The 26,318-nt window shown below is 44.1% G+C and overlaps 1 protein-coding gene across 1 annotated transcript in view; it reads right to left on the reverse strand.

Moving 5' to 3' along the window:
• Nucleotides 1-26,318, reverse strand: part of dnah9 (dynein, axonemal, heavy chain 9) — a gene marked incomplete at its 5' end in the record, with an annotated part of 118,461 nt that overhangs the window by 9,436 nt on the left and 82,707 nt on the right. The window contains 11 exons of the mRNA XM_084141655.1: nucleotides 1,421-1,603; nucleotides 3,047-3,217; nucleotides 4,903-5,094; nucleotides 5,591-5,782; nucleotides 7,536-7,763; nucleotides 11,762-11,889; nucleotides 15,781-15,929; nucleotides 17,938-18,131; nucleotides 23,912-24,034; nucleotides 24,250-24,420; nucleotides 25,558-25,698. Of these exons, the coding sequence (XP_083997781.1) occupies nucleotides 1,421-1,603; nucleotides 3,047-3,217; nucleotides 4,903-5,094; nucleotides 5,591-5,782; nucleotides 7,536-7,763; nucleotides 11,762-11,889; nucleotides 15,781-15,929; nucleotides 17,938-18,131; nucleotides 23,912-24,034; nucleotides 24,250-24,420; nucleotides 25,558-25,698 (1,872 nt within the window). The remainder of the gene's footprint in view (nucleotides 1-1,420; nucleotides 1,604-3,046; nucleotides 3,218-4,902; nucleotides 5,095-5,590; nucleotides 5,783-7,535; nucleotides 7,764-11,761; nucleotides 11,890-15,780; nucleotides 15,930-17,937; nucleotides 18,132-23,911; nucleotides 24,035-24,249; nucleotides 24,421-25,557; nucleotides 25,699-26,318) is intronic.

Consider the following 26,318-nt stretch of genomic DNA (forward strand, 5'->3'; position numbering starts at 1 on the left):
GAACCAGTCACCCTTTTAACTCTCCCCCAAATCACTCAGATCCCTCAACAAGTCAAGACACCCCCTCCCACCCCCAAATGCTTCCCGCCAAGGTTGAGATTCTGATAGTTCCAATTTATTTCCACAGTAAAGTCGAAATATGAGTACATTTGACTGGTACAATAGAGTACATGGCTTTTAACTCACTGATGCGATTTACCAGAGGCAATGTGTAGAGCGATCGAAGCTCATAACTCCTTAGAAAAGGCACTCACACACATGCACATAGCCACCTGCCTTAACCCTAAACCAGCCGTTGCTAAGACAACACTGAGCTAATATACAGATGGGATTCCAGAACAAGCCATGTGTGAAATGTCATTTTACTTTTATGTATAAAAAATCAAAAAAACATTCTCTCCAGTGTTTAAGGTCATTGTTTCTTTAATCCTCACTATGACTCACACTTAAGACGGAACGCATGCATGCGCAACCACACACACACACACACACACACACACACACACACACACACACAGTCTTGTACAGCTAAGCTTGTGGGGACACACAATTCAGTCCAATTCAACCCTAAACCTAACCTGTACTCTTACCCTAACCCTAACCCAAAAACCTAACCTTAACCCTAGCTCCTAACCCTAACGTAATTCTAACCCTTACACTAATTCTAACCTTAACCCTAAACCCCCTATAAATATAATTTGGCCTTGTGGGGACTAGGGGCCAGAGGGCTGACTCACCACTACTTCAGAGGAATACTGGTGACACAAAGTTATGCAGGAATACTAACAGAGCAGACCAGAATGCTACAGCTACTGGATACAGGCTCAACATTGACATTTTAGTCATTTAGCAGACGCTCTTATCCAGAGCGACTTACAGTTAGTGCATACATTATTTTATTTTTCATACTGGCCACCCATGGGAATCGAACCCACAACCCTGGCGTTGCAAACGCCATGCTCTACCAACTGAGCTACATCCCTGCCGGCCATTCCCTCCCCTACCCTGGACGACACTGGGCCAATTGTGCACCGCCCCATGGGTCTCCCGGTCGCGGCCAGGGGGGGGGGGGGGGGGGGACACGAACCAGGATCTCTAGTGGCAGTGCTGACCACTGCGCCACTCGGGAGACTCAACCAACAGAGCGTGACTCATTACCCCAATGATAAAAAATAATTGTTCAACCTTGAAAGGGGAAGTAGACGCCATTGTTTATTTTCCTTGGAAGTAGTCTATGGGTTGCCAGTGCCCTGCCACCCACCACCCGTGGACACTGGAATTGTTTACTCCAAAACAAGTAATTATCTGAACTACAAAGCAAAGTTAACTCAAAGTCACTGTGGGGGAGAAGAAGTAGACAAAGAAGACTGGTTGTGATTGGCTGACCTTGATAGAATGATTGATTGATTGATTGACTCACCTTGAGTCCGAGGTTGAGTTCGCGTAAGGATCGCCTTATCTCCTGGGTGAGTGTGTTCATCCTCTCACACTCCTGCAGCGCCACCACCTGGTAGGGTGTCCTCTCCTCAGCTTTCCCCAGCAGCTCTACCATGTTAAACTCCTCTGGTAACTTCTCCATGATCTCCTCCAACACAGACCGCACCTGGGGTAAGGGTATGTGTGTGTTTGTGTGTGTGCGTGTGTGGTGTGTGTGAAGGGACAGGGATAAAAGAGGGGGTAAATATTAGGCTTGAATTTGGGGATGCAGTAATATGAAGATGGTATGAATGACAGAACAATAGATTGTGTTCATTGTCAAGAATTTCTCAGTGATTGTGTCACATTTTGTTACTGAAAAGTAGGGAATCAAAAAAAGATTACATCATCGAGTAAACATGAGAAGAATTCCAAGCACTAATGACTCCTTGAGAAGAAAATGATGAAAGAAAAAAAATCATAAATATTCATGAGCATTACTTGCAGCAACAGCAGCCGTTTGTCTTTAATAACAGTCATATTCCAGAGGAATCAATCCTCGTCTCATATTTCCATTGGGTAAGTGATGAAAGCTTATGTCTACGTCCACATTTTCCAGCAATAGAGATCAATCAACGGATTAAACATTGAACAAAGGATTGGAGGTCATTATAACTATGGATTCTCCGCTGAAATATCGAATCGGTCTTCTTCAGCTCCGTGGCAGCCTGCATACCAAACAGGAAGCATTCAAACGGGCATCGTCCGCTAGCGTTGGGGCGATGGTTGTCATCTGTTAAGACACAACTATCTCTGTTTCTCAGTTGTAAAGGTCAGCCGTCATAATACACCCAGGCCCACACACGCACACACATGTATGTGCACACACACACTTCTATATCATTAAAAGTCAGACAGCCCTAAAGCATCAGATAGTGTAGAGATACAAGGGGCCTCCTTTTCTCTCACTCACAACACAAGGAGAAGTGATAACACTGCTCTACATCTATCTAACGCCCATTAAACAGGAAGCTAGCTTGTATATTAGAAAGGTGAGGTCATTAATGTATTGGTGAGGTCATAATGTATTGGAATGTATAACACTTTTCTGAGTGCTTTGTTTCAGACATTGGACTAGTTTTTTTGAGGTAACACATGAAAGTGTATTTAAGGTAAGGCATATGGGGATTGGGGATTGGGAACCAGGGAATAAGGTTGTCCAGACATAGGGAAAGTGTAGTTAAGGTAACCCATATAGGTAGTCAGGGGGTAGAGGTGATGTGTGGTGTATTATGTCTCTCCTGTCAGTGCCAGATGGATGTTACAAAGCTATGACCTGATGGAGCCTCGGACCAGAGACCACCTTGTCCTTACCTTACATTCAGTTTGACACTTATATGAATCAGTCCACAGAACTTAAAATCTCAGAGGCAGCAATCGCTCTAACACTGGCCCAACTTTCTCTACACTCTATGGGCCTGTTTCTGGACCACAGAAGAAGCCTGGACTACAAAACCATGCTCAGTGGAGAATCTCAATGGGTGTAGGCTGTTAACCTGTGTCCAGGAAACTGGTTTTACATATGTGACTGTCGCATTGCTCCTCCTCAATACAGTTAGTCCATCCCTACCTTCTCATCTCTAGTGGTCCCACTGCCCTCCCCGGCCCCTCCGTCTCTGGGCTGCATCTCCAGCACGGTCCGGAACAATTTCTCAGACGTCTGCGTCAGGAAGCCTATCTCAGCATTGGGGTGGAGGCCGTACAGGTAGGGAGACTCTGCAGGAAGCGTGTCATCTATGTACTGGAGGAGGAGGGAATTACACGTTAGAACACCAAATTAGTGGGAGTGTGCATTTCAATATTGTACAGTGGCTTCCCATCCTTCATCTGCACTGATCTGAAAAAAAAAGTTGAAGAGAATATGGTGGATGCCAGATACAGTATATACTTTGCCAAGCTCTATTAAGCAAATGAAAGAATGATACATTTTATAGTCCTAGAAAATCTGGTCGTCGTGGTGGTGTTAAAGGGCTACTTATTTCTCCTAAGTAGAGATTTTCTAATTTTTCTCCATTCACACATATCAATATCCTCATTTGAATTCCATGCTGTCACTGTCACTTGTCCACTCAAGCTTAACATTATTGTCATCTATGGCCCACAAGGTGCCCTTAGAGAGTTCCTTAATATGATCGATGCCGTGATAAGTTCATTTCATGACGATGGCTCACCACTAATCGTACTCTGAGATTTCAACCTCCTAACGCCTTCCTTCGATTAATTTCTTTCCACCTCTTTCTTTCCACTATTTTCCTGTTTTTACCCCCCCCCCCCTTCTGCCCTCCTCTCCTGTACAGTATTTGGGTAGTACAGATGGATGAGGGAGTGGACATGCCCCAACAGACCCCCAGGGACCACCAGGCCTTTCCAGTTGCAGGCGCTCCCCTGTGCTCCAGCCAAGTCTCAGCCACTCAGCTCCCTCTCTCTCTGCTTGCTGGCCAAGTGTAAAACGCTCCAGACCTCCATGCCAGGTGTCTCTGTCAGCCTAGCACAACACCCAGGCTGGGGATAATTAAATACAACCTCTCCCTGGGGAGCTGGTGAGAGGAATGTGGACAGGCTGTGAGGGCCGGCGGACATTTTGGCAAGAGAGTGTTACTGATATAAATCTTGGCAGTTTTTTTTTTTAAGAGGGCTGTGGTGAAGCAAAGTTCCTGCTGTCACAACAGAGAGGCAAGCAGAACAGATTCCAGAGTTGGAGAGAAATATCAGCACACTAAACTTTGGGAAAACAAGTAGATTTGAATTGACACAACACACTTAGATCTTAGACTGTCAAGGTTGCTATCTAATAAATGATGGATGATATTTTTTACTTTAGCAATTGACACAACAACCAAGTATAAAATATAGTAATAGATAAGTTGCAGATAAGTTACCAACATTTTCTTCACATTCTCAAGGTTGCTATTTAATAATTGACATTACTTACTTTTGCGTCTGCCATGTCTGTAAGCTAGCAAGCTCCGCTAGCCAAGTGTTGGCCATGGGCTCAGCTAGCTAGCTATCATAACACTACCCATTAGAATATCCCTGAGCTGTGGGACCGCCTCCTCACTGATGGAAAACACGTCACTTGTGCGCACTACAAAATCTGGAGGGAAAATCCGACTCGACCGAGAAAATGAAAACCAATTAATACAGCGGTTCTCAGGCAGGCTAGACACGCAATATTGTTACTGTTGCGTCACATTGGATGACCACTACCAACTTATTGGAGCTTTTGAACATTGAAAAAATACAACAAGTGACATATTGCAGCTTTAAGCCATGTGAGGTAGTACAAGATCATTAGGTAACATGATGGTAGTTGTTGTCCTTTACTGACCTGGTAGCTATTGTAGTCCATGTTCCCAGGCAGGGGGAAGCCGGGGGCCAGGTAGAGCTCTGTTTCTAACCTGATGGTAGGTGTGGTTCTTTACTGACCTGGTGGTAGGTGTTATAGTCCATATTCCCAGGCAGGGGAAAGCCGGGAGCCAGGTACAGCTCTCCCTCCATCATCTCAGGTTTGATGAACTCCTCCAGGTAGGTCCTACAGAGTCGTCTGTCCCAGTCATCAGTGATGTGACCTCCATACATGATCTCTCCAAACAGGTAGCGCAGGTCATCATATGGCACCTGGGACGCAGAGCGAAAGTTAGAATGCACCTTAGAATCTTAAGAAGGCTTTTCACACTACTGGACCGAATCGAGCTGAGCCAAACCAAGTTCTACTAAGTTGGCCTGGTTTACGCAGCCACCATAGTTGCCAAAGAAAATATCCAAGCCAACACAATTTGGTTAGGGTCGGCACAGTAGTGTGAAAAGTGTATTTTTGTCATGGAACATGGTTGGCTTTATTACTACTGTGGCATATTTTTATTTTACCTTTATTTAACTAGGCAAGTCAGTTAAGAACCCATTCTTATTTACAATGACGGCCTACACCGGCCAAACCCCGCTGGGCCAATTGTGCGCCGCCCTATGGGACTCCCAATTACGGCCGGTTGTGATACAGTCTGGAATCGAACCAGGGACCCTGTAGTGACCCCTCAAGCACTGAGATGCAGTGCCTTAGACCACTGCGCCACTCGGGAGCCCAATATAAGACGCAGCATGTGTGTGGACTGGTTACCTTAGAGTTAGCCTCCAGGTAGTTGTAGAGCACATTGATGGAGATGGTGAGGTCTCCTGTGTTGAAGGGGTAAGATCTGTTCCAGCCCTGAGGTCCAAACTTCCTCCTTTCAGCCACCACCGCGTGGAAGTAGCACAGCGCAAACAGGATGCTCTTAAACTCATTCTCCCTGGCACACATCTCCAATGTATCCTAGAAGAAAACAAAGGCCCAGAAAACTAAACAAACAACAAAACTATTCCTGTTGAATGTCAACCAAGTTCACAGTTTCACTGTCTTCCTCAAAAAAGTACAGTAGCATTTTTGAAGATTTTCAAAAACAAAAGCGTTGTGTTGAAAGTAAGAAGCTGTGGCTGATTCTCTGTGATGTGTGTCTGTGCAAAAGTCCCCAGCGACGTGCGGCTCCGCGGTACAGAAAGAAGACAATAAATGGCAATAAACGGCAGGATGAGATTCTCTTTTAATTGTCACTACTTGTCAGGCGATATTGTCCCGTTGGCTCATTATACCCAGATAAGGGGAATGTAAAATGGCACGGAGGCCTTAGGGACGATAAAATAAGTATGTCAATAACCTCTATGGAAACAGTGGGTCTAAATTCTCTTTTATATTCCTGCGTGTGTCAGGTTGAGTACTGCAGTGAAGGCCCTTTCGCTTTCCCCGTTGATCCCAAGGGAGCTGACTCCTAGAACGTATGCACACGCGCCCGCACACACACACACAAACGAGCACACACACATGCCACAAACACACACACTTAAAGTGAGTTAATATTCTGCACACAGTGCCTCTCTGGCTGCTCACAGCTGAGAGTGAAGCATAGCCTCCCTAATCATACACTGTTAGAGGACACACACACTTGATTACATACTCTACCACTAAAGAAGAAGCATGCACCAAGACCTGATAATACATCTATAATGACATGTCGTCCAGCCCTCTGATAACTGTGTAACTGCATTAAAAAAATCCTAACCTTATCATTCCAGAGGCATGTTTCTTTAACGTCTCCTCTGCTGGTCGTCACACACACACAGCCAGGGGATGAGAATGGACACTAAAGCTATTTGTATCTGCTGGTTGAAAAGGTCAGGAAGGAGGAAAGGCACTGTCATCTCTCTGGCTTACTGCGGGTTACTAAGGGTTCTGGCTGTATAGAGACAAACCATTGATTAGCTTTCACCCTGTACAGTACACAGGGTAGGTCTGGAATATTGTCCCTCCCTGTTCTCTACAGTACCTGAGGGGACCTCCTTGAGAGTGCGCGTGTATGTGTGTGTGTGGGTGTATGCATGCATGCATATGTGTGTGTGCTAGCTAGCTATCGCACAAACATGCACTTATCAGAGAGATAAGCATCAGCACTTTAAAATGGCATGTTGGATGGAAGCTTAGCATTGCATTATAGGTATGGAGGCAGAACCCCAGGAGGTTATGGTAGGTTACAGATGGAGATCCTTTGATAACTTGTTGATAGGAAGCTAAATTGATGGCTAATAGCTGTTTTACTGTAGATAGAAGTGCACTGATAAGGTAGAGGTGGAATTCTAACTAGCACAAATGCATGCACGCAAGCACATAAAGGCACACACACACTCATAATTATGTCATACTGTATTCCGATCACAGAAAGATGGCTTGTCGATAAACATCCTAACATCCCATCCAAATCTGCCTCTTCCCAATTGAGAGCCATGTTTCTGTTATAGTGGACAACTGTGTCCTCCACAGGATAGAGTCTACTCTAAGATCACTGATAGAGGTAGCACTCTCCATATGTTAGCTGCTTGCTACTGCACACCAAATAGGCAACTTGATGACAACACCACAGAGAAACTGGCACGCAAACATGCGATGTCTGGACTGCTTCTTACGGGCAAATGAAAATCAAGAGAGGGAGAGAGAGACAGAGAATACATACATTGTATGCCTATTTGTGTGTTACCTGGTTGAAGTTGTCCAGGGCCTTGTGCAGGTTGGCGTTTATGCCAGTGGGTGGTTCATTGGTGATCTTGATGGAGTTCTCCAGGATGCCCTGTGGTATGATGTGGCCCTCTGGGGTCCCTGAAGGCTCAGCGCTGATGAAGACTCTGAAGTCCTGGTGACTGTTCTCTCCATGCTGTTCTAGACGCTTCTCTAGAGAACCCAACCACCTCGCCACCAGGTGAATGTTCTATACAGGGACAGAAGGAGAGATGGTGCTATAATGACGATGATGATGAAGACTCTGAAGTCCTGGTGACTGTTCTCTCCATGCTGCTCCAGATGCTTCTCTAGAGAACCCAACCACCTCACCACCAGCTGAATGTTCTATAGGGACAGATATTACAGTAATATGGATAAATACAAGCAGCATGCCTCAAGCAAGGTCACATTTACCTACACAACACGTTTTGACGCAGGTATTTTTAGCTTTTTCTATTCCCCTCAGAATGTACATTTCCACCCTGTATAGGGAACATTGCGATAGCACTACATAAACTTGTTTGAGCTAAATTGTCCATTCCATGTGTCCTAACTCCTAACCCTGAGAGAGAGAGGTCTTCGTGGTGATGAGGAGTTAGCCAAACCCCTCACATCACATCACCGCCCAGAGCGCTGCGCGCCCGCGTGTTACCCAAATCTAATTACACCACTAATAACTGCAGTCATTAATTCATAAGCCGCTTTGCCTTCTCCTCATCTCCTACAGCACTCTAAATTTAATCATCCCTCGGATTGTTCAAGTTAACCCTCTTTCCAAATGACAGCAGATCCTCTGGAGCAACATCACCGCAAATTTTAGATGACAAAATGAAAAAAGAAAAGAGAAAGAGAAAGATAAGAACTTCCCTTGTATGTTTAGTGAGAAGAATACATAGCCCGAAGCTGGGGGGGGTAACATTGCGATAGATTCAAGTTAGGAGCCTATAAACCTACAGCATATTGAACGAGACACAAATTAAAACTCTAAATTGAAGTGCTTTTTCATTGCCTTGAAGAACAAGCTCTCCTGTTGCCGTCTAACTAACCAATGTGTAATAAACAGCCTAGACAGACAGACTGAGACCTCCCTTAGAGCTCCCTTAGACCTCCCTTAGAGCCTGTCACCTTAATGAAACTGCCCAGGCTCAGAGAGAGAGAGAGAGCAAGAGAGAGAGAAAGAGGACAAATATTTTGTTTGTTCTCTGTTAAGCACCTCTATCCTCCAGTTCTTATAATGATGTTGTCACCATCAACAGCTAATTTTTGTTTTCGCTATGACATGATGTCAATAGTTAACATGGCCTGTGGCAACACAACACGGCCCATCCGGCTGTCTCTCCATGTCTTCCTCTGCTCACACACTCAGTCATCAAGGCCCTCTGCCCTAAGGGCGTCTCCACAGCTGGCCTTGGACTATGTCTTTATAACAATGTCACTGCAGCAGAGACTTAGGCAGAATGACAGAATAGACATTAAGGATAACCAAACAGACTGTAGAGTTTGAGAAAATAGCTATTCTACAGAAGAAACATCCACACTATATTCAGCACCGGAATAGTTTTGTAGATAACATAATAATAATAATAATAATAATAATAATAATAATAATAATAATAATAATAATAAATACTCAACTTATATAGTGCTTTTCAAAGAATCTCAAAGCAATGCAAGTAATTTAGAAAAACAACATCACAACATCATGAGATGGACAGTCATTAGAAAGTTAATGGCTTGAGTGGTCATCTGAGGGAGGTGCTCAAGCGGGGAGAGAAAGTCTGTAGGCAGGCAGGAAGCGCGGTCTCAAGGTGTCTCGCTGTCTCTGGCTTTTCCGTAGTAGAACTCAGTCAGATGAAGATGGAGCTAAGCCACTGCAGTCCATGGACTCCGTAGTAGGTAGCTAGCTAGCTAGTCCTTCACTACTACCAAAATAAAGCACCCACTTGGATGATGCTACGGCAGTCATGTGGCGCCAGAAAGCACACCATATTTCAATAATAATTAAAGAGCAGCATTTTAACTTTGTCCTCCCTACGATCCTCATCGCTGTACACCTCTTGCTTTCGGCTTCTCTCCATCCTCAACCTCAGGACACTGGCATTCGAATCAAAACAGCTAGCCAGATAACGTTAGCTATCTTGCCAAACAAACAAATTACTTGCCAGCTTCAGTATTAACGTTGTAGTGGATTCTGATTATATTAATTAGCTATATTAATTGTTACTTCTTAAAACAAAACAAAAATTTACCTACAAAAATATTTACATAATGTACAGGAGCTCTCTGCTTAGGCTGCTGCTAGGGCACCAAAGCAAAAATGTGAATCAATTATGTGAATAATGAAAGACTAATAAGAAGTATGGCTGAATGAAATTAGGATTTAAAATGTCATGTAGCCTATGGCAAAATGATCCTTACAGTGATGACTGATTAATTCAACTCTCGTCACATCAGAAGAAAAAGTGGTCTACATTAAACTTTAAAACACTACCCAAATACCCAAGCTATCATGCTCTTTACAGAGTGAAGTTAAAAGTGACATTAAAAAGAGGGAGAGAAAGTAACTTTTTCTCTAAACAGTCTCACCCTATTTCTTTTCCATCTATTTTGCCAGGCTGTGAGCGTCCCTGTGCCTTTAGGAGTAAGTGCCTCAAGGACCCAGGTATTTTAGGTCCACTCAATAGAATCCCACTGATGGGGATATGGGCTCTTCAGCTCAAATATATTCCTAGGTCTGGGGGATATAGCCTATTCAGCTCCAATCTGCCAGATTGATTGCCTTTTCTTTTCTCTTCTCTCCCTCTCTCTCTAGGTGGGTTTCTGCATCTCTCCGAGTGTCTTTGGCTGGTCCTGGTTGGGCTGTGAGGAGTGGGGATAGGACAGGGCCAAGTGTGCCGTGGTATAGGGATAATGCTCCCGTCAGAAACAGAGGAGAGAGAGGAGAACAGGGGCAAGTGTAATTTACCTGCAGTGAAGGAGAACCTGCCATTGACCCAGCTTTTCAGCCTGCTACTGATCTGATGCTGGGATGGAGGGACCAGTGGAAGATGAGAGGGAGGTAAGAGGTGTGTGTGTGTTTGTTGTGGGATCAAGGCCTGGATACGAGAGTGGGATGGGATGACTGTGGCAGGGGACTGAGGTTGGAAAGAGGAGAGGAATGTGAGGCAGAAGGGGAGACATTTTGGAAAATGTGAGGCAGGGTGTGAAAAGAGGGGGAGACGGTGGCAGAGGACGAGAAGCGGGATGGAAATAGAAAGGAGACAGACCTCCCTCCATGAGGGTGGACCAGACAGACAGACAGACAGACCTCCCTCCATTCTTTCTCCTCCTTCCATGAGGGTGGACCAGACAGACAGACAGACAGACCTCCCTCCATTCTTTCTCCTCCTTCCATGAGGGTGGACCAGACAGACAGACAGAGGATGATAGTGAGTGGGCGGTGATGTTGGTTGCCACGGGGACAAGGCTTTTTATAAGTTGTATCGATCAGGAGTCTTATGCAAAAGTAACTCAATCACTGCTTGTCTCTGTGATGATGTCTGTTTGTGGCTGAGAGCGAGAGCTAGAAGGAGAGATGGATAGAAAAAGAGATGCTGCTTGTGATGACTGGGAGAGAGAGAGAGAGAGAGAGAAAGGGATAGCAAAGACATTCTCTGCTTTACCAGCGCTGTGAATAAAGGAGACCCCCCCCCCCACACACACACTCTCTCTCTCCCCCCAAGAGTTGCCTCTGTGCCGGTGTTCATATCTGTCAATACTCCACATTAGGATTCAACAAACGAGCTGGCTTAAAATGCAAACGCTGACTGGCCTTGCCCTCCAGATAAGAGAACACACACTGAGGAACCAGATACTGTACTGAATAATACTGGGCCTCTCTCTATCCAGGGAATTCTATTATTTCATATGCAGTTAAACCACAAAGGAGAGCAAACAGCCAACACTATGTGCAAAGCACAATGGATTGGAGAAACAATTTGACCTTAAACATGGGAGAGAATACTTTTTTTTTTTAAATACACAAAAGTAAAATGACATTTCACGACATGGCCTGTTCTGGAATCCCAGCTGTATATTAGCTCAGTGTTGTCTTAGCAACGGCTGGTTTAGGCAGTCGGCTATGTGTGTGCATGCATGCGTGCGCCTGTGGATGTGTATGTGTGCGTCTGAGTGTGTGTCTGCATGTAAACGTGTGTGTCTGAGTACCTGCAGTATAACCCAGTGTCCCTCCTTAGCTGCCAGGTCCAGAGCCTGTTCAGCCACCACCTCCTGTCCCTGGCCCAGAGATACATTGTGGAAGTTACCGCTGTCAAACGTATAGCCCAGCTTCCTGCCTGAAAGAAAGATCACACAGTAATGATTAATATAATCCATAACAATTTAGGCAAATTTGAAATGATCAACAGTTTAATAATACAGTAGTAATCCCTTTTTTATAAAGTGTGCTTCATTTATACACTGAGTGTACAAAACATTAGGAACACCTGCTCTTTCTATGACAAAGACTGATAAGGTGAATCCAGGTGAAAGCTTTGATCCCTTATTGATGTCACTTGTTAAATCCACTTCAATCAGTGTAGACGAAGGGGAGGAGACAGGATAAATAATAATTTTTAAACCTTGAGAAAATTGAGACATGGATTGTGTGTGTGCCATTCAGAGGGTGAATGGGCAAGACAAAATATTGAAGTGCCTTTGAACGGGGTATGGTAGTAGGTGCCAGGTGCACCGGTTTGAGTGTGTCAAGAACAGCAACGCAGCTGGGTTTTTCACGCTCAACAGTTTCCCATGTGTATCAAGAATGGTCCACCACCCAAAGTACATCCAGCCAACTTGACAACTGTGGGAAGCATTTGAGTCAACATGGGCCAGCATCCATGTGGAACGCTTTTGACACCTTGTAGAGTCCATGCTCCGACAAATTGAGTCTGTTCTGAGGGCAAAAGGGGGTGCAATTTAATATTAGGAAGGTGTTCTTAATGTTTTGTACATTCACTATAGGCTAAGAAAAAGTGGCCATCTGAAATGTAGCGAAGACCCCCACTATTTTCCTAAAGTAAAGTGTATAGATTCAGGGTTCTTCATTCTGTGTGATCTGTGTTGCCATTGGCCCTCTCTCCACACTCTACACCAGGCCTCTCTGATTGGTTAGCTGCTTTAGCTTTGATGTGATTGGTCACGCATACAGGGGGGGCTTGGATAATTAGTCATACACATGCATGCAAATGCGTGCACACACACACACACGTGCGCACACACGCACACACAGAAGGGTGTGGACATCGACTATACACACCACTCTGTGTGTGCACATGCATTTGAACGAGTGTCTGACCAATTATCTAAGCTCCCCCTATTTGCAGGAAGCTTCAGTGGGAGAATTATCTCATATCACATGATGAGAGGATAGCTGATTTCACGCCAGACCATAAAAAAGACGGAGACTATTCAATCAAACATCAAACCAGGTTACTGTGTTTCCAGGGTACGGAGGAAAACATTTACAAAACAAAACATGTTATCTAGAATCCAGCCACAGCAGCCCAATAATTTTGTTCACACTTAGTTCAATAAAACCCTTTCAGTCGCATTTGCGTCGCATTTGAATCTTTCATAAGACCAAATAGTGAAGTATTGGAATGTTCGTCATCAAACACTCCTGAAGAGTCAACCTGTGATATCTCCCATACCAGGTCAGTACAAATCAAAGCTTCACATTTCAACATCTTTTCTGGTGTGATCCAATATTGTTAGTCTCGAAAACCCGACCCTAGACGTCCTGGTGTGATAACAAATTAACTTTTTACCCAAAACTCTACTGCAGGTAGATTTTTGGGAATTGTTTTTAATATCTGTGTTTATGCATGAACATTGAGTGATTAATGTATTAATCTTATGCTACAAAAGATAAATAACATACATTTTTCTAAACTAATCCAATCATTTAGTTAGATTTTTCGCACCCGTTACTGAAATGGTTGTTCCACTTTAAATGCCTTACGTAGTCTCCTAACCCTGGCAGTCATTATGAATAAAAAATCCAACTGTTGGCTATCTTAACTCTTGCTGGATTCCAATAGGAATTACACATCACTTTGCAAGCCAGCATTATGTGACTTGCAGATAGGGTTGCAAAATTCTGGTAAATTTCCCAGGTTTTCCAGAAATCCCGGTTGGAAGATTCCTGGAAATCGTCCAACTAGGATATTTTTTAATAAAATCTGGGAATTTGGGGAGGACTGAGAACTGAGAACGAGAGACAGATAGAGAGAGAGAGAGAGAGAAGTGTATCTCGCTGATTTGGCTGTGAGGGGGCCCTGAGCTCAGGGGTACGTGCTTAGTCCCCTCTGTACTCCCTGTTCGCCCATGACTGCGTGACCAAGCATGACTCCAACACCATCATTAAGTTTGCCGACGACACAACGGTGGTAGGCCTGATCACCGACAACGATGAGACAGCCTATAGGGAGGAGGTCAGAGACCTGGCAGTGTGGTGCCAGGACAACAACCTCTCCCTCAACGTCATCAAGACAAAGGAGATTATCGTGGACTACAGGAAAAGGAGGGCCGAGCACGCCCCCATTCTCATCGATGGGGCTGTGGTGGAGCAGGTCGAGAGCTTCAAGTACCTTTGTGTCCACATCACCAACACACTATCATGGTCCAAACACACCAAGACAGTCGTGAAGAGGGCACGACAACGCCTATTCCCCCTCAGGAGACTGAAAAGATTTGGCATAGGTCCTCAGATCCTCAAAAAGTTAAACAGCTGCACCATCGAGAGCATCCTGACTGGTTGTATCACCACCTGATATGGCAACTGCTCGGCCTCCGACCGCAAGGCGCTACAGAGGGTAGTGGGTACGGCCCAGTACACCACTGGACCTAAGCTTCCTGACATCCAGGACCTCTATACCAGGCGGTGTCAGAGGAAGGCCCTAAAAATTGTCAAAAACTCCAGCCACCCTAGCCATAGACTGTTCTCTCTGCTACCACACGGCAAGCGGTACCGGAGCGCCATGTCTAGGTCCAAAAGGCTTCTTAACAGCTTCTAACCCCAAGCCATAAGACTGCTGAACAGCTAATCAAATGGCTACCTGGACTATTTGCATTGAGACCCCCCCCGCTGTTTATTATCTATGCATAGTCACTTTACCCCTCCCTACATGTACATATTACCTCAATTACATCGACCTACCTGTACCCCCGCACATTGACTCGGTACCGGTACCCCTGTATATAGCCTCGTTATTGTTATTTTATTGTTGCTCTTTTATTGTTTACTTTAGTTTATTTAGTAAATATTTTTCTTAAAACTGCATCATTGTAAGTAAGCATTTCACGGTTTTTATTTTTTATTTTACCTTTATTTAACTAGGCAAGTCAGTTAAGAACAAATCTTATTTACAATAACGGCCTACACCGGCCAAACCTGGACGACGCTGGGCCAATTGTGCGCCGCCCTATGGGACTCCCAATCACGGCCGGTTGTGATACAGCCTGGAATCGAACCAGGGGGTCTGAAGTGATACCTCAAGCACTGAGATGCAGTGCCTTAGACCACTGCGCCACTCGGTAAGGTTGTACCTGTTGTATTTGGTGCATGTGACTAATACAATTTGATTTGATTTGAATGAACTATTGTATTTGCGTGAGTTGAGTACGTAAATTCATTTATATGGACCTGTGACTCTCACCTCAATAACTGTATTGTATCCCATTATACCCTGCCTTTATATTGTTTTTTGTTAACTACCTAATTTTCCAACTTATTTAGTGTAAATAAAACCTTGAATGAATGATTTGTGGCATTAAGTTCATTTGCGAGTGATCGTGTTCTTGAGGTTCCAGAGCTCGATGACTGCTCAGAATGAGAATATAGTCAAATTTACTGTGATTATATTGTTGATAGTATTAACACTATAACGGTTAATGATAACTACTGATATAGTTCATTCAAGGGTCTCTCTACATCTAACCTTTAATAGTTCCCCTCAGATGAATTTGGATAGGATAACCAAATTAATCAAATCAGATCAATTAATTATTCCAGTAATTAATCAGTAAATTATCTTGAATATTAATTAGCCCAAAGTCACAACAGAGTAATGACTACGAAAACATTTTAAATAACTGTACTCAGATATATTAAGTGCAACGAGTTTCCTCAAAAGTTTTGAGTAATGACAGCACATTGGTGTTTACAGTGTAGGTGACACCATTACCATGTTTCTCCACATCCTTCAGTGGGTCTACTCCAGGAGAGAGGATGAAGAACATGGGCGTGGCGGGACCAGACTCCTCAAAGGACACAGCAAAGTCCAGCGACCTGACAACCACATACTGACTCCCCAGCTTCTCCTCCACAAAGTCTCTGTGGGGAGACATGATGATATATGTTCAATACATACATGTAACTAACCAAATAAAGGAAACACTTGAGTAAATGTTTCCTTTATTTTGCTAGTTACCTGTACATAATACACCTTCTTACTACAGAGCACTGCTCATGGCTTATGGTGGTTAGTTTAAAAAGCTGAAAATACACTCATACAGACATAAGATGTATTACTTTTCTATGATATAACTATTAGATACTGTAGCTGTGGTCAATGGCCACTGGGTTAAAATGTTAGCTGTTTACATTATATTACAGTGAGGGAAAAAAGTATTTGATCCCCTGCTGATTTTGTACGTTTGCCCACTGACAAAGACATGATCAGTCTATAATTTTAATGGTAGGTTTATTTGAACAGTGAGACAGAATAACAACCAAAAAATCCAGAAAAATGCATGTCAAAAATGTTATAAATTGATTTGCATTTTAATGAGGGAAATAAGTATTTGACCCCTCTGCAAAGCATGACTTAGTACTTGGTGGCAAAACCCTTGTTGGCAATCACAGAGGTCAGACGTTTCTTGTAGTTGGCCACCAGGTTTGCACACATCTCAGGAGGGATTTTGTCCCACTCCCCTTTGCAGATCTTCTCCAAGTCATTAAGGTTTCGAGGCTGACGTTTGGTAACTCGAACCTTCAGCTCCCTCCACAGATTTTCTATGGGATGGCTAGGCCACTCCAGGACCTTAATGTGCTTCTTCTTGAGCCACTCCTTTGTTGCCTTGGCCGTGTGTTTTGGGTGATTGTCATGCTGGAATACCCATCCATGACCCATTTTCAATGCCCTGGGTGAGGGAAGGAGGTTCTCACCCGAGATTTGACGGTACATGGCCCCGTCCATCGTCCCTTTGATGCGGTGAAGTTGTCCTGTCCCCTTAGCAGAAAAACACCCCCAAAGCATAATGTTTCCACCTCCATGTTTGACAGTGGGGATGGTGTTCTTGGGGTCATAGGCAGCATTCCTCCTCCTCCAAACACGGCGAGTTGAGTTGATGCCAAAGAGCTCGATTTTGGTTTCATCTGACCACAACACTTTCACCCAGTTCTCCTCTGAGTCATTCAGATGCTCAGTGGCAAACTTCAGACGGGCATGTATATGTGCATTCTTGAGCAGGGGGACCTTGCGGCGCTGCAGGATTTCAGTCCTTCACGGCGTAGTGTGTTACCAATTGTTTTCTTGGTGACTATGGTCCCAGCTGCCTTGAGATCATTGACAAGATCCTCCCGTGTAGTTCTGGGCTGATTCCTCACCGTTCTCATGATCATTGCAACTCCACGAGGTGAGATCTTGCATGGAGCCCCAGGCCGAGGGAGATTGACAGTTATTTTGTGTTTCTTCCATTTGCGAATAATCGCACCAACTGTTGTCACCTTCTCACCAAGCTGCTTGGCGATGGTCTTGTAGCCCATTCCAGCCTTGTGTAGGTCTACAATCTTGTCCCTGACATCCTTGGAGAGCTCTTTGGTCTTGGCCATGGTGGAGAGTTTGGAATCTGATTGATTGATTGCTTCTGTGGACAGGTGTCTTTTATACAGGTAACAAACTGAGATTAGGAGCACTCCCTTTAAGAGTGTGCTCCTAATCTCAGCTCGTTACCTGTATAAAAGACACCTGGGAGCCAGAAATCTTTCTGATTGACAGGGGGTCAAATACTTATTTCCCTCATTAAAATGCAAATCAATTTATAACATTTTTGACATGCGTTTTTCTGGATTTTTTGGTTGTTATTCTGTCTCTCACTGTTAAAATAAACCTAACATTAAAATTATAGACTGATCATTTCTTTGTTAGTGGGCAAAAGTACAAAATCAGCAGGGGATCAAATCCTTTTTTCCCCTCACTGTATGTGTGTTCATTGGTGGGACAGGGAAATTCAAAAGATATCCTCACCAAAAAAACAAAACAGAACCACTGAGTGGTACTGTATATCCTCTAACATCAGAGCATACAGTAGGTCAGAGGGTAAGGTATTTGACCTCTCACCTCACAGCGTAGGTCATTCGGTCAGGCCTCAAGGCCCTCATCATACACAGTCTCTGTAGGGAACTCTTATTCTTCCACTCCTGAGGAAACTTCTCATTCTCAGGACACTCCGACTCCACCAACTTCTTCCAACGCTTGGCCGAACCCTCAATGTCCCGGTCCAGGTTACGGAACTCCTCCATGGAACACAGAGACTGGGATGGAGGGATGAATGTACATTCCACATTTGCCAGAAACTACAACTCTGGTGAATATAGATTAATTCATAGATATACAGTCCCTCATCCAAAGTAACCGAAGCTGGAATGCATTTTCTTGTTCTCATAAAATAAAATAAGATTGTATTTGTCACATGCGGCGAATACAACAGGTGTAGTAGACCTTACAGTGAAATGCTTACTTACAAGCTCTTCCCCAATGATGCAGAGTTAAATAATAAAGAAAATATAAAAACACATAAAACACAGGAATAAAGCTACAGTGCATTCGGAAAGTATTCAGACCCCTTGACTTTTTCCACATTTTGTGACGTTACAGCCTTATTGTGTTTGCTAATGTATAAAAAATTAAAAACTGAACTATCACATTTACATAAGTATTCAGACCCTTTACTCAGTACTTTGTTGAAGCACCTTTGGCAGCGATTACAGCCTCAAGTATTCTTGGGCACGACGCTACAAGCTTGGCAAACCTTTATTTGGGGAGTTTCTCCCATTCTTCTCTACAGATCCTCTCAAGCTCTGTCAGGCTGGATGGGGAGCGTTACTGCACAGCTATTTTCAGGTCTCTCCAGAGATGTTCGATTTGGTTCAAGTCCGGGCTCTGGCTGGGCCACTCAAGGACTTTCAGAGACTTGTCCCGAAGCCACTCCTGCGTTGTCTTGGCTGTGTGCTTAGGGTTGTTGTCCTGTTAGAAGATGAACCTTCACCCCAGTCTGAGGTCCTGAGCGCTCTGGAGCAGGTTTCCATCGAGGATCTCTCTGTACTTTGCTCCGTTCATCTTTCCCTCGATCCTGACTAGTCTCCCAGTCCCTGCCGCTTAAAAACATCCCCACAGCATGATGCTGCCACCACCATGCTGCCACCACCATGCATCACCACAGGGATGGTGCCAGATTTCCTCCAGACGTGACGCTTGGCGTTCAGGCCAAAGAGTTCAATCTTGGATTCATCAGACCAGAGAATCTTGTTTCTCATGGTCTGAGCGTCTTTAGATGCCTTTTGGCAAACTCCAAGCGGGCTGTCATATGCCTTTTACTGAGGAGTGGCTTCCATCATAAAGGCCTGATTGGTGGAGTGCTGCAGATATGGTTGTCCTTCTGGAAGATTCTCCCATCTCCACAGAGGAACTCTGGTGCTCTGTCAGAGTGACATCGGTTTCTTGGTCACCTCCCTGATCAAGGCCCTTCTCCTACGATTGCTCAGTTTGGTCAGGCGGCCAGCTCTAGGAAGAGTCTTGGTTCCAAACTTCTTCCATTTAAGAATGATGGAGGCCACTGTGTTCTTGGGGACCTTCAATGCTGCAGAAATTTTTTGGGAACCTTCCCCAGATCTGTGCCTCGACACAATGCTGTCTCGGTGCTCTACGGACAATTTCTTCGACCTCATGGCTTGGTTTTTGCTCTGACATGCATTGTCAACCGTGGGACCTTATATAGACAGGTGTGTGCCTTTTCAAATCATGTCCAATCAATTGAATTTACCACAGGTGGACTCCAATCAAGTTGTAGAAACATCTGAAGGATGATCAATGGAAACAGGACGCACCTGATCTCAATTTCGAGTCTCATAGCAAAGGGTCTGAATACTTATGTAAATAAGGTATTTTTGTTTTTTATAAATCTGCAAACATTTCTAAAAACCTGTTTTCACTTTGTCATTATGGGGTATTGTGTGTAGATTGATGAGGAAAACCTTAATTTAATCAATTTTAGAATAAGGCTGTAATGTAACAAAATGTGGAAAAAGTCTAGGGATCTGAATAATTTCCAAATGCACTGTATTTACAAGGAGTACCATTACCATATCAATGTGCAGGGATACATGGTAATTGAGGTAGATATGTACAGTGGGGAGAACAAGTATTTGATATACTGCCGATTTTGCAGGTTCTCCTACTTACAAAGCATGTAGAGGTCTGTTATTTTTATCATATGTACACTTCAACTGTGAGAGACGGAATCTAAAACATTGTATGATTTTTAAGTAATTCATTTGCATTTTATTGCATGACATAAGTATTTGATCACCTACCAACCAGTAAGAATTCCGGCTCTCACAGACCTGTTAGTTTTTCTTTAAGAAGCCCTCCTGTTCTCCTCTCATTACCTGTATTAACTGCACCTGTTTGAACTCGTTACCTGTATAAAAGACACCTGTCCACACACTCAATCAAACAGACTCCAACCTCTCCACAATGGCCAAGACCAGAGAGCTGTGTAAGGACATCAGGGATAAAATTGTAGACCTGCACAAGGCTGGGATGGGCTACAGGACAATAGGCAAGCAGCTTGGTGAGAAGGCAACAACTGTTGGCGCAATTATTAGAAAATAGAAGAAGTTCAAGATGACGGTCAATCACCCTCGGTCTAGGGCTCCATGCAAGATTTCACCTCGTGGGGCATCAATGATCATGAGGAAGGTGAGGGATCAGCCCAGAACTACACGGCAGGACCTGGTCAATGACCTGAAGAGAGCTGGGACCACAGTCTCAAAGTAAACCATTAGTAACACACTACGCCGTCATGGATTAAAATCCTGCAGCGCACGCAAGGTCCCCCTGCTCAAGCCAGCACATGTCCAGGCCCGTCTGAATTTTGCCAATGACCATCTGGATGATCCAGAGGAGGAATGGGAGAAGGTCATGTGGTCTGATGAGACAAAAATAGAGCTTTTTGGTCTAAACTCCACTCGCCGTGTTTGGAGGAAGAAGAAGGATGAGTACAACCCCAAGAACACCATCCCAACCGTGAAGCATGGAGGTGGAAACGTCATTCTTTGGGGATGCTTTTCTGCAAAGGGGACAGGACGACTGCACTGTATTGAGGGGAGGATGGATGGGGCCATGTATCGCGAGATCTTGGCCAACAACCTCCTTCCCTCAGTAAGAGCATTGAAGATGGGTCGTGGCTGGGTCTTCCAGCATGACAACGACCCGAAACACACAGCCAGGGCAACTAAGGAGTGGCTCCGTAAGAAGCATCTCAAGGTCCTGGAGTGGCCTAGCCAGTCTCCAGACCTGAACCCAATAGAAAATCTTTGGAGGGAGCTGAAAGTCCGTATTGCCCAGCGACAGCCCCGAAACCTGAAGGATCTGGAGAAGGTCTGTATGGAGGAGTGGGCCAAAATCCTTTCTGCAGTGAGTGCAAACCTGGTCAAGACCTACAGGAAACGTATGATCTCTGTAATTGCAAACAATGGTTTCTGTACCAAATATTAAGTTCTGCTTTTCTGATGTATCAAATACTTATGTCATGCAATAAAATGCAAATTAATTACTTAAAAATCATACAATGTGATTTTCTGGATTTTTGTTTTAGATTCCGTCTCTCACAGTTGAAGTGTACCTATGCTAAAAATGTCAGACCTCTACATGCTTTGTAAGTAGGAAAACCTGCAAAATCAAAAATATCAAATACTTGTTCTCCCCACTGTACATATAGGCAATGGTAATGCCACTAGGTTAATTCATATACACAGTATTTTTCCACCACTCTGGTTATTTGCTATCATTGTTTACCTCACATAAGTGCCACAAAGGAGAAAAGTTTGGGTTGGAAAAGTCACATAATAAGAAGACAGAGTGCTTATCTTCTCTTACGCCAATATGAGTTGTATTTATTCAAACCGTAGTGCTGAGTAGACATTAGGCTGTTTATAACAGGGGGTAGAAGAGAATATGCTTCGGCAGCACAAACCTGGCACATACTGTAGACTTTTATCTGACAGCATTTGTTCTTATCTCAGCTTTGGATCTCTGAAAAACAGTGGCCTCACAGAGTGCTCTGAATGTCACACACACAGACGGGCACACACACCCACCCACCGATGGACGAGCACACACACGCACACACACACACGCCCACACGCACACACACACGGGCACACACACGGGCACACACACGGACACACACACGGACACACACACGGGCACACACACATGGGCACACACACACACACCTGTCCTCTCAGTCCCTGTCAATCAAGTCAAGGTCCTATCGAAGTACATCACAACTCCTTCCCCAGAAATACCCACCACGGCCCTTAATGAGCTAAGATGAAGTCACTCCAACTCCTCCACTTAGTTAATTACCAGTATCTGGGTTGGCAGATTCTCAGTCAGGAGAGAATACTTCAGCCCCCTGTGGCTTCCTCCCCATCCCATCCTTCTAATATAAATCTAAGAGGGCCAAGGCTGCCAGGCACTATCACAGGATCTCATCCTCATTTAGGCCTCTCCAACTGATTATGTTCCTAACCGTGATAAGAACCAGAGTGACTGAATTAAATTAATGGTACCTAGACCGACGTCTCTGTGGAATAGCAGAAGAGGAGAAGATGGTTTTGGAGTTTAGGATTGTTTGAGTTAATATTGGAGCGGGTCCAGGCTGAAATATTTATGAGTATGAAAGCCTGCGGTACACTGCCATTAGGGTTTAGCTTGTACATAAACTGATTTGATGGGAGGGGGAACCTATGCTCTCTGACGTACAGTACGCAGAGGTACAATGAAGCTAGACATCTGCTCTCAATGCTACTGTAAACCCTTAGCAAGCGGGGACGTCGTAGCTCTGCACCTTTTCGGAAAGATCTCTCTCTGGCTCTCTTCATATATCTCTCTCTCTATGGTGTTTGTGTGCCACTGGTTGCCCTTTTCTTGTGGCAACAGGTCACAAATCTTGCTGCTGTGGTGGCACAATGTGGTATTTCACCTAATAGATATGTGAGAGTAGTGAACGCTTGAGAGGCAGCAACTTCTGAAATGAAAAGTTTTGTAAAAAGAATGGCATGCCTTTGGCATTTTATACATGTTTTAGCAGTAATACTCTATTGCTGTCACACCCTGATCTGTTTCACCTGTCTTTGTGATTGTCTCCACCCCCCTCCAGGTGTCACCCATCTTCCCCATTATCCTGTGTATTTATACCTGTGTTCTCTGTTTGTCTGTTGCCAGTTCGTCTTGTCTCGTCAAACCTACCAGCGGTTTTCCCGTACTCCTGTTTTACTCTAGCCCGTTTTCCAGTTTTTCCCGGTTTTGACCATTCTGCCTGTCCTGACCCTGAGCCTGCCTGCCGTTCTGTACCTTGTGACACTGCTCTGGATTACTGACCTCTGCCTGCCCTTGACCTGTCGTTTGCCTGCCCCCTGTTTTTGTAAATACACTTTTGCTATTTCGAACTGTCTGCATCTGGGACTTAATCCTGAGTCGTGATAATTTCAGTGTTTCCCAACTCCGGTCCTCCAGTACCCTGAACAGTTCACATTGTTGTTGTAGCCCTGGACAAACACACCTCATTCAACTCATTGAGGGCTTTATGATTAGTTGACAAGTTGAATCAGGTGTGCTTGTCCAGGGTTACAATAAAAATGTGTACTGTTGGGGGTACTTGAGGACCAGGATTGGGAAACACTGCTCTATTGTAGTGGAAGTAGATTTCACTGCACCCATTATGTTCTGTTATCTTCCGCAGATGTACTGAGTTATGGAGTGGAAACAGACTAAGTGCTAAAACAACTACAGGGGAAAAATGAGTTCAGTCATATGTAAATGACAAGGATAGTCAGTAGATGGTTTGTTCTAAAGTATGTAGGAGGATGAAGTTACCCCTAGACACTGATTTAAAGTAGTTTAGCATGTTGTCCCCTGATGATAAAGGTTTGGCTTTTGTGGGGTAAACTGATCCTAGATCTGTGGTTAGAAGCGTCTTCAACCTCGACCGTGAAGGTCTGACGTCTTCACTTCCTGTTTGTCTCACCTTGATCCCGCCCCAGGAGTGGTTGGACAGGAAGTCGACAGGAGAGGTCACTCCTGGTTGGACGGGATACCTCAGCAGGAAATCTAACTCTGTAGGGTTGATCTCCTTATTCATCAACAGGATCTGGGTTCACAATGACAAAAAACATATGGTCAAAATAGCATTCATTCCTATATTGTTCTTTTTTAAAGACAAAAAAGGAAGCCTCTGCAGTTTTAAAGGGCAATAATAAGTACCTAATATTTGTCACTGTGTAATGACATGTAAAAACATTTCTATTTGACCATAAATGGACAATAAAGCTTTTATTGAACTTTGAACTCTGACTTTCTGTGTACCTGGAAGACGAGCTGTGCAATGTATGTGAGTTTATCACATTCAAATAGGCCTCTGGTGGTATACTGGAACACTTGGACAGTGATGCTGTCTATCAGGTTAGACACTCTCTGTTTCAACACTTCGTCTGCCTGGGCCTTCAGCACCGCATTCTGGAACACTACACTAAACGCCTGGAGCATAGAAACACAATGGATAGAACAGACTCAGTATTGCCTGGGATAAGAAACACTATGCATAGAACATTCTGGAACACCACACTGAACGCATGGAGCATAAAAACACAATGGATAGAGCAGACACTTCTAGAACCCAAATTATTTATTTCCTGAAACATATCTAAAGTACGAGCTGGCTGGCAATTGTACAACAGACTGTATTTAAAATCTATGTGTCTGCCCTGTGTGTTTTATCTACAGCAGAGACATTTCACCTGATGATAAAAATGGCTGCATTGGACCTTTGATCAGATGAAATGTCTCTGCTGTAGATAAAACACACAGGGCAGACACATAGATTTTAAATACCGTCTGTTGTACAATTGCCAGCCAGCTCGTACTTTTCTGGGTAACAATTAAGTACCCTACTGTGATTGTTTTCAATTAAAATCGTCCAAAAAAAACTGAAATAGCTTCTTAGCAAAGAGCAATTCCTCTAGCAAGAATTTTGCTAGGAGTGGTCTGAGTGGGAGGGGAAAACTGAAAATGTGCTGTTATTGGAAGAGAGGTTTGGAACTCTTTTTCTTATTGGTCTATTAACTAATTTACCGCCTGTATATAATCACCAGGCAGGCCAAAATTCCATCCCACCAAAACAGGCTGAACTTTCAGGCGGTCTTTTCAAACAGCTTTTACACTAAAAGGGCATTATCATCATTTTCATAATGTCACAGTATTATTCCAAACTCATAGTGTGGAAATATATATAAAACAACGTTTTTGACTGCACTGGGCCTTTAAACTCTATACAGTTGGCCCAGGGTGGCTAGCTACCTGCAGAGAGCAGTGTGATTGCAAACCATACCTCACCCTGTGACAATAGCAGGGACATTAGGTGGAGCATAACAGCGGTAGGAAGCGACAAAAACAAAGAGCAGAAAGCATAAAACACTGGAAACTAATGGAGGAAAAGGAAGAGAACAGAGCAGCGTGCGTAAAGACTTAGCTTACTGGGGAGCTCTGAGGCCGGGGGGAACATGGTGGGTTATTAGACAACGTATCTATAGAGAGAGAACAGTGAACTGTGTGTGTGTGTGTGCGCTCACTAGGGAGTGTCAATAACAGGTCAGGTCAATAGAGAGGTGGGTGTACCTTGAGAGAGAACTGGTACATTGGGTGGATCTTATTGAGGTCGTTCATTATGAAGTACAATAAGGAGGCTCGGGCTGCCGCAGGCCGATAGTGCTCCCGCGCCTCGTTGATTTTGGCCTCAGTCACCTTGGCTTCTTTCACCTGCAATACACACACAGCAAACACACACACACCCACACACACATAAACACTCACGTAAATACACACACAAAGGCATGTAAAACACACACAGGACTCATTCACCAGCCAGGGAAATTATAGCAAATTATAACAGCGAGTACAATAACATAATATCCAACTGAACAAAGCAGCCATCCAATTCAACATGCCTATAGAGAAGGTGAAAAATATGTTGCCACACATTTACTGAACATACCAGTATTACCAAAGTAGTGGCACTTTGTAAAGGAATCCACTCTCACATCTCAGTCTCTAAGTGGTGTCCTTGAGCCTAATGAGTCACTAATGAAGAGCTTTTCTACTGCTCACTTGCCAAGTTTCAATATTTGTGATTGTGCCAACGTTTCGATCTACAGTGAGCGAGTACAGTAAGCTGTGAGCAGGAGGCTCTGCATCAGTTTGGAGATTACTCTTTCCTGCCGTCAAATGACCAAATCACACTCTAGTGGCCTCATGGCTGGAATGTTATTCATATTTTTCATAACTCAACGTTTTTGTTTTTTTGGTGGAAAATCTGGTGTTTCTATGTCAAACGGTTTTGTAATATTCCAGTCTACTGTGATGTATATAAAGTGTAATAT

The sequence above is a fragment of the Coregonus lavaretus genome, assembly GCF_964263955.1.
Source record: "Coregonus lavaretus genome assembly, chromosome: 25".
Classification (NCBI taxonomy): Eukaryota; Metazoa; Chordata; class Actinopteri; order Salmoniformes; family Salmonidae; genus Coregonus; species Coregonus lavaretus.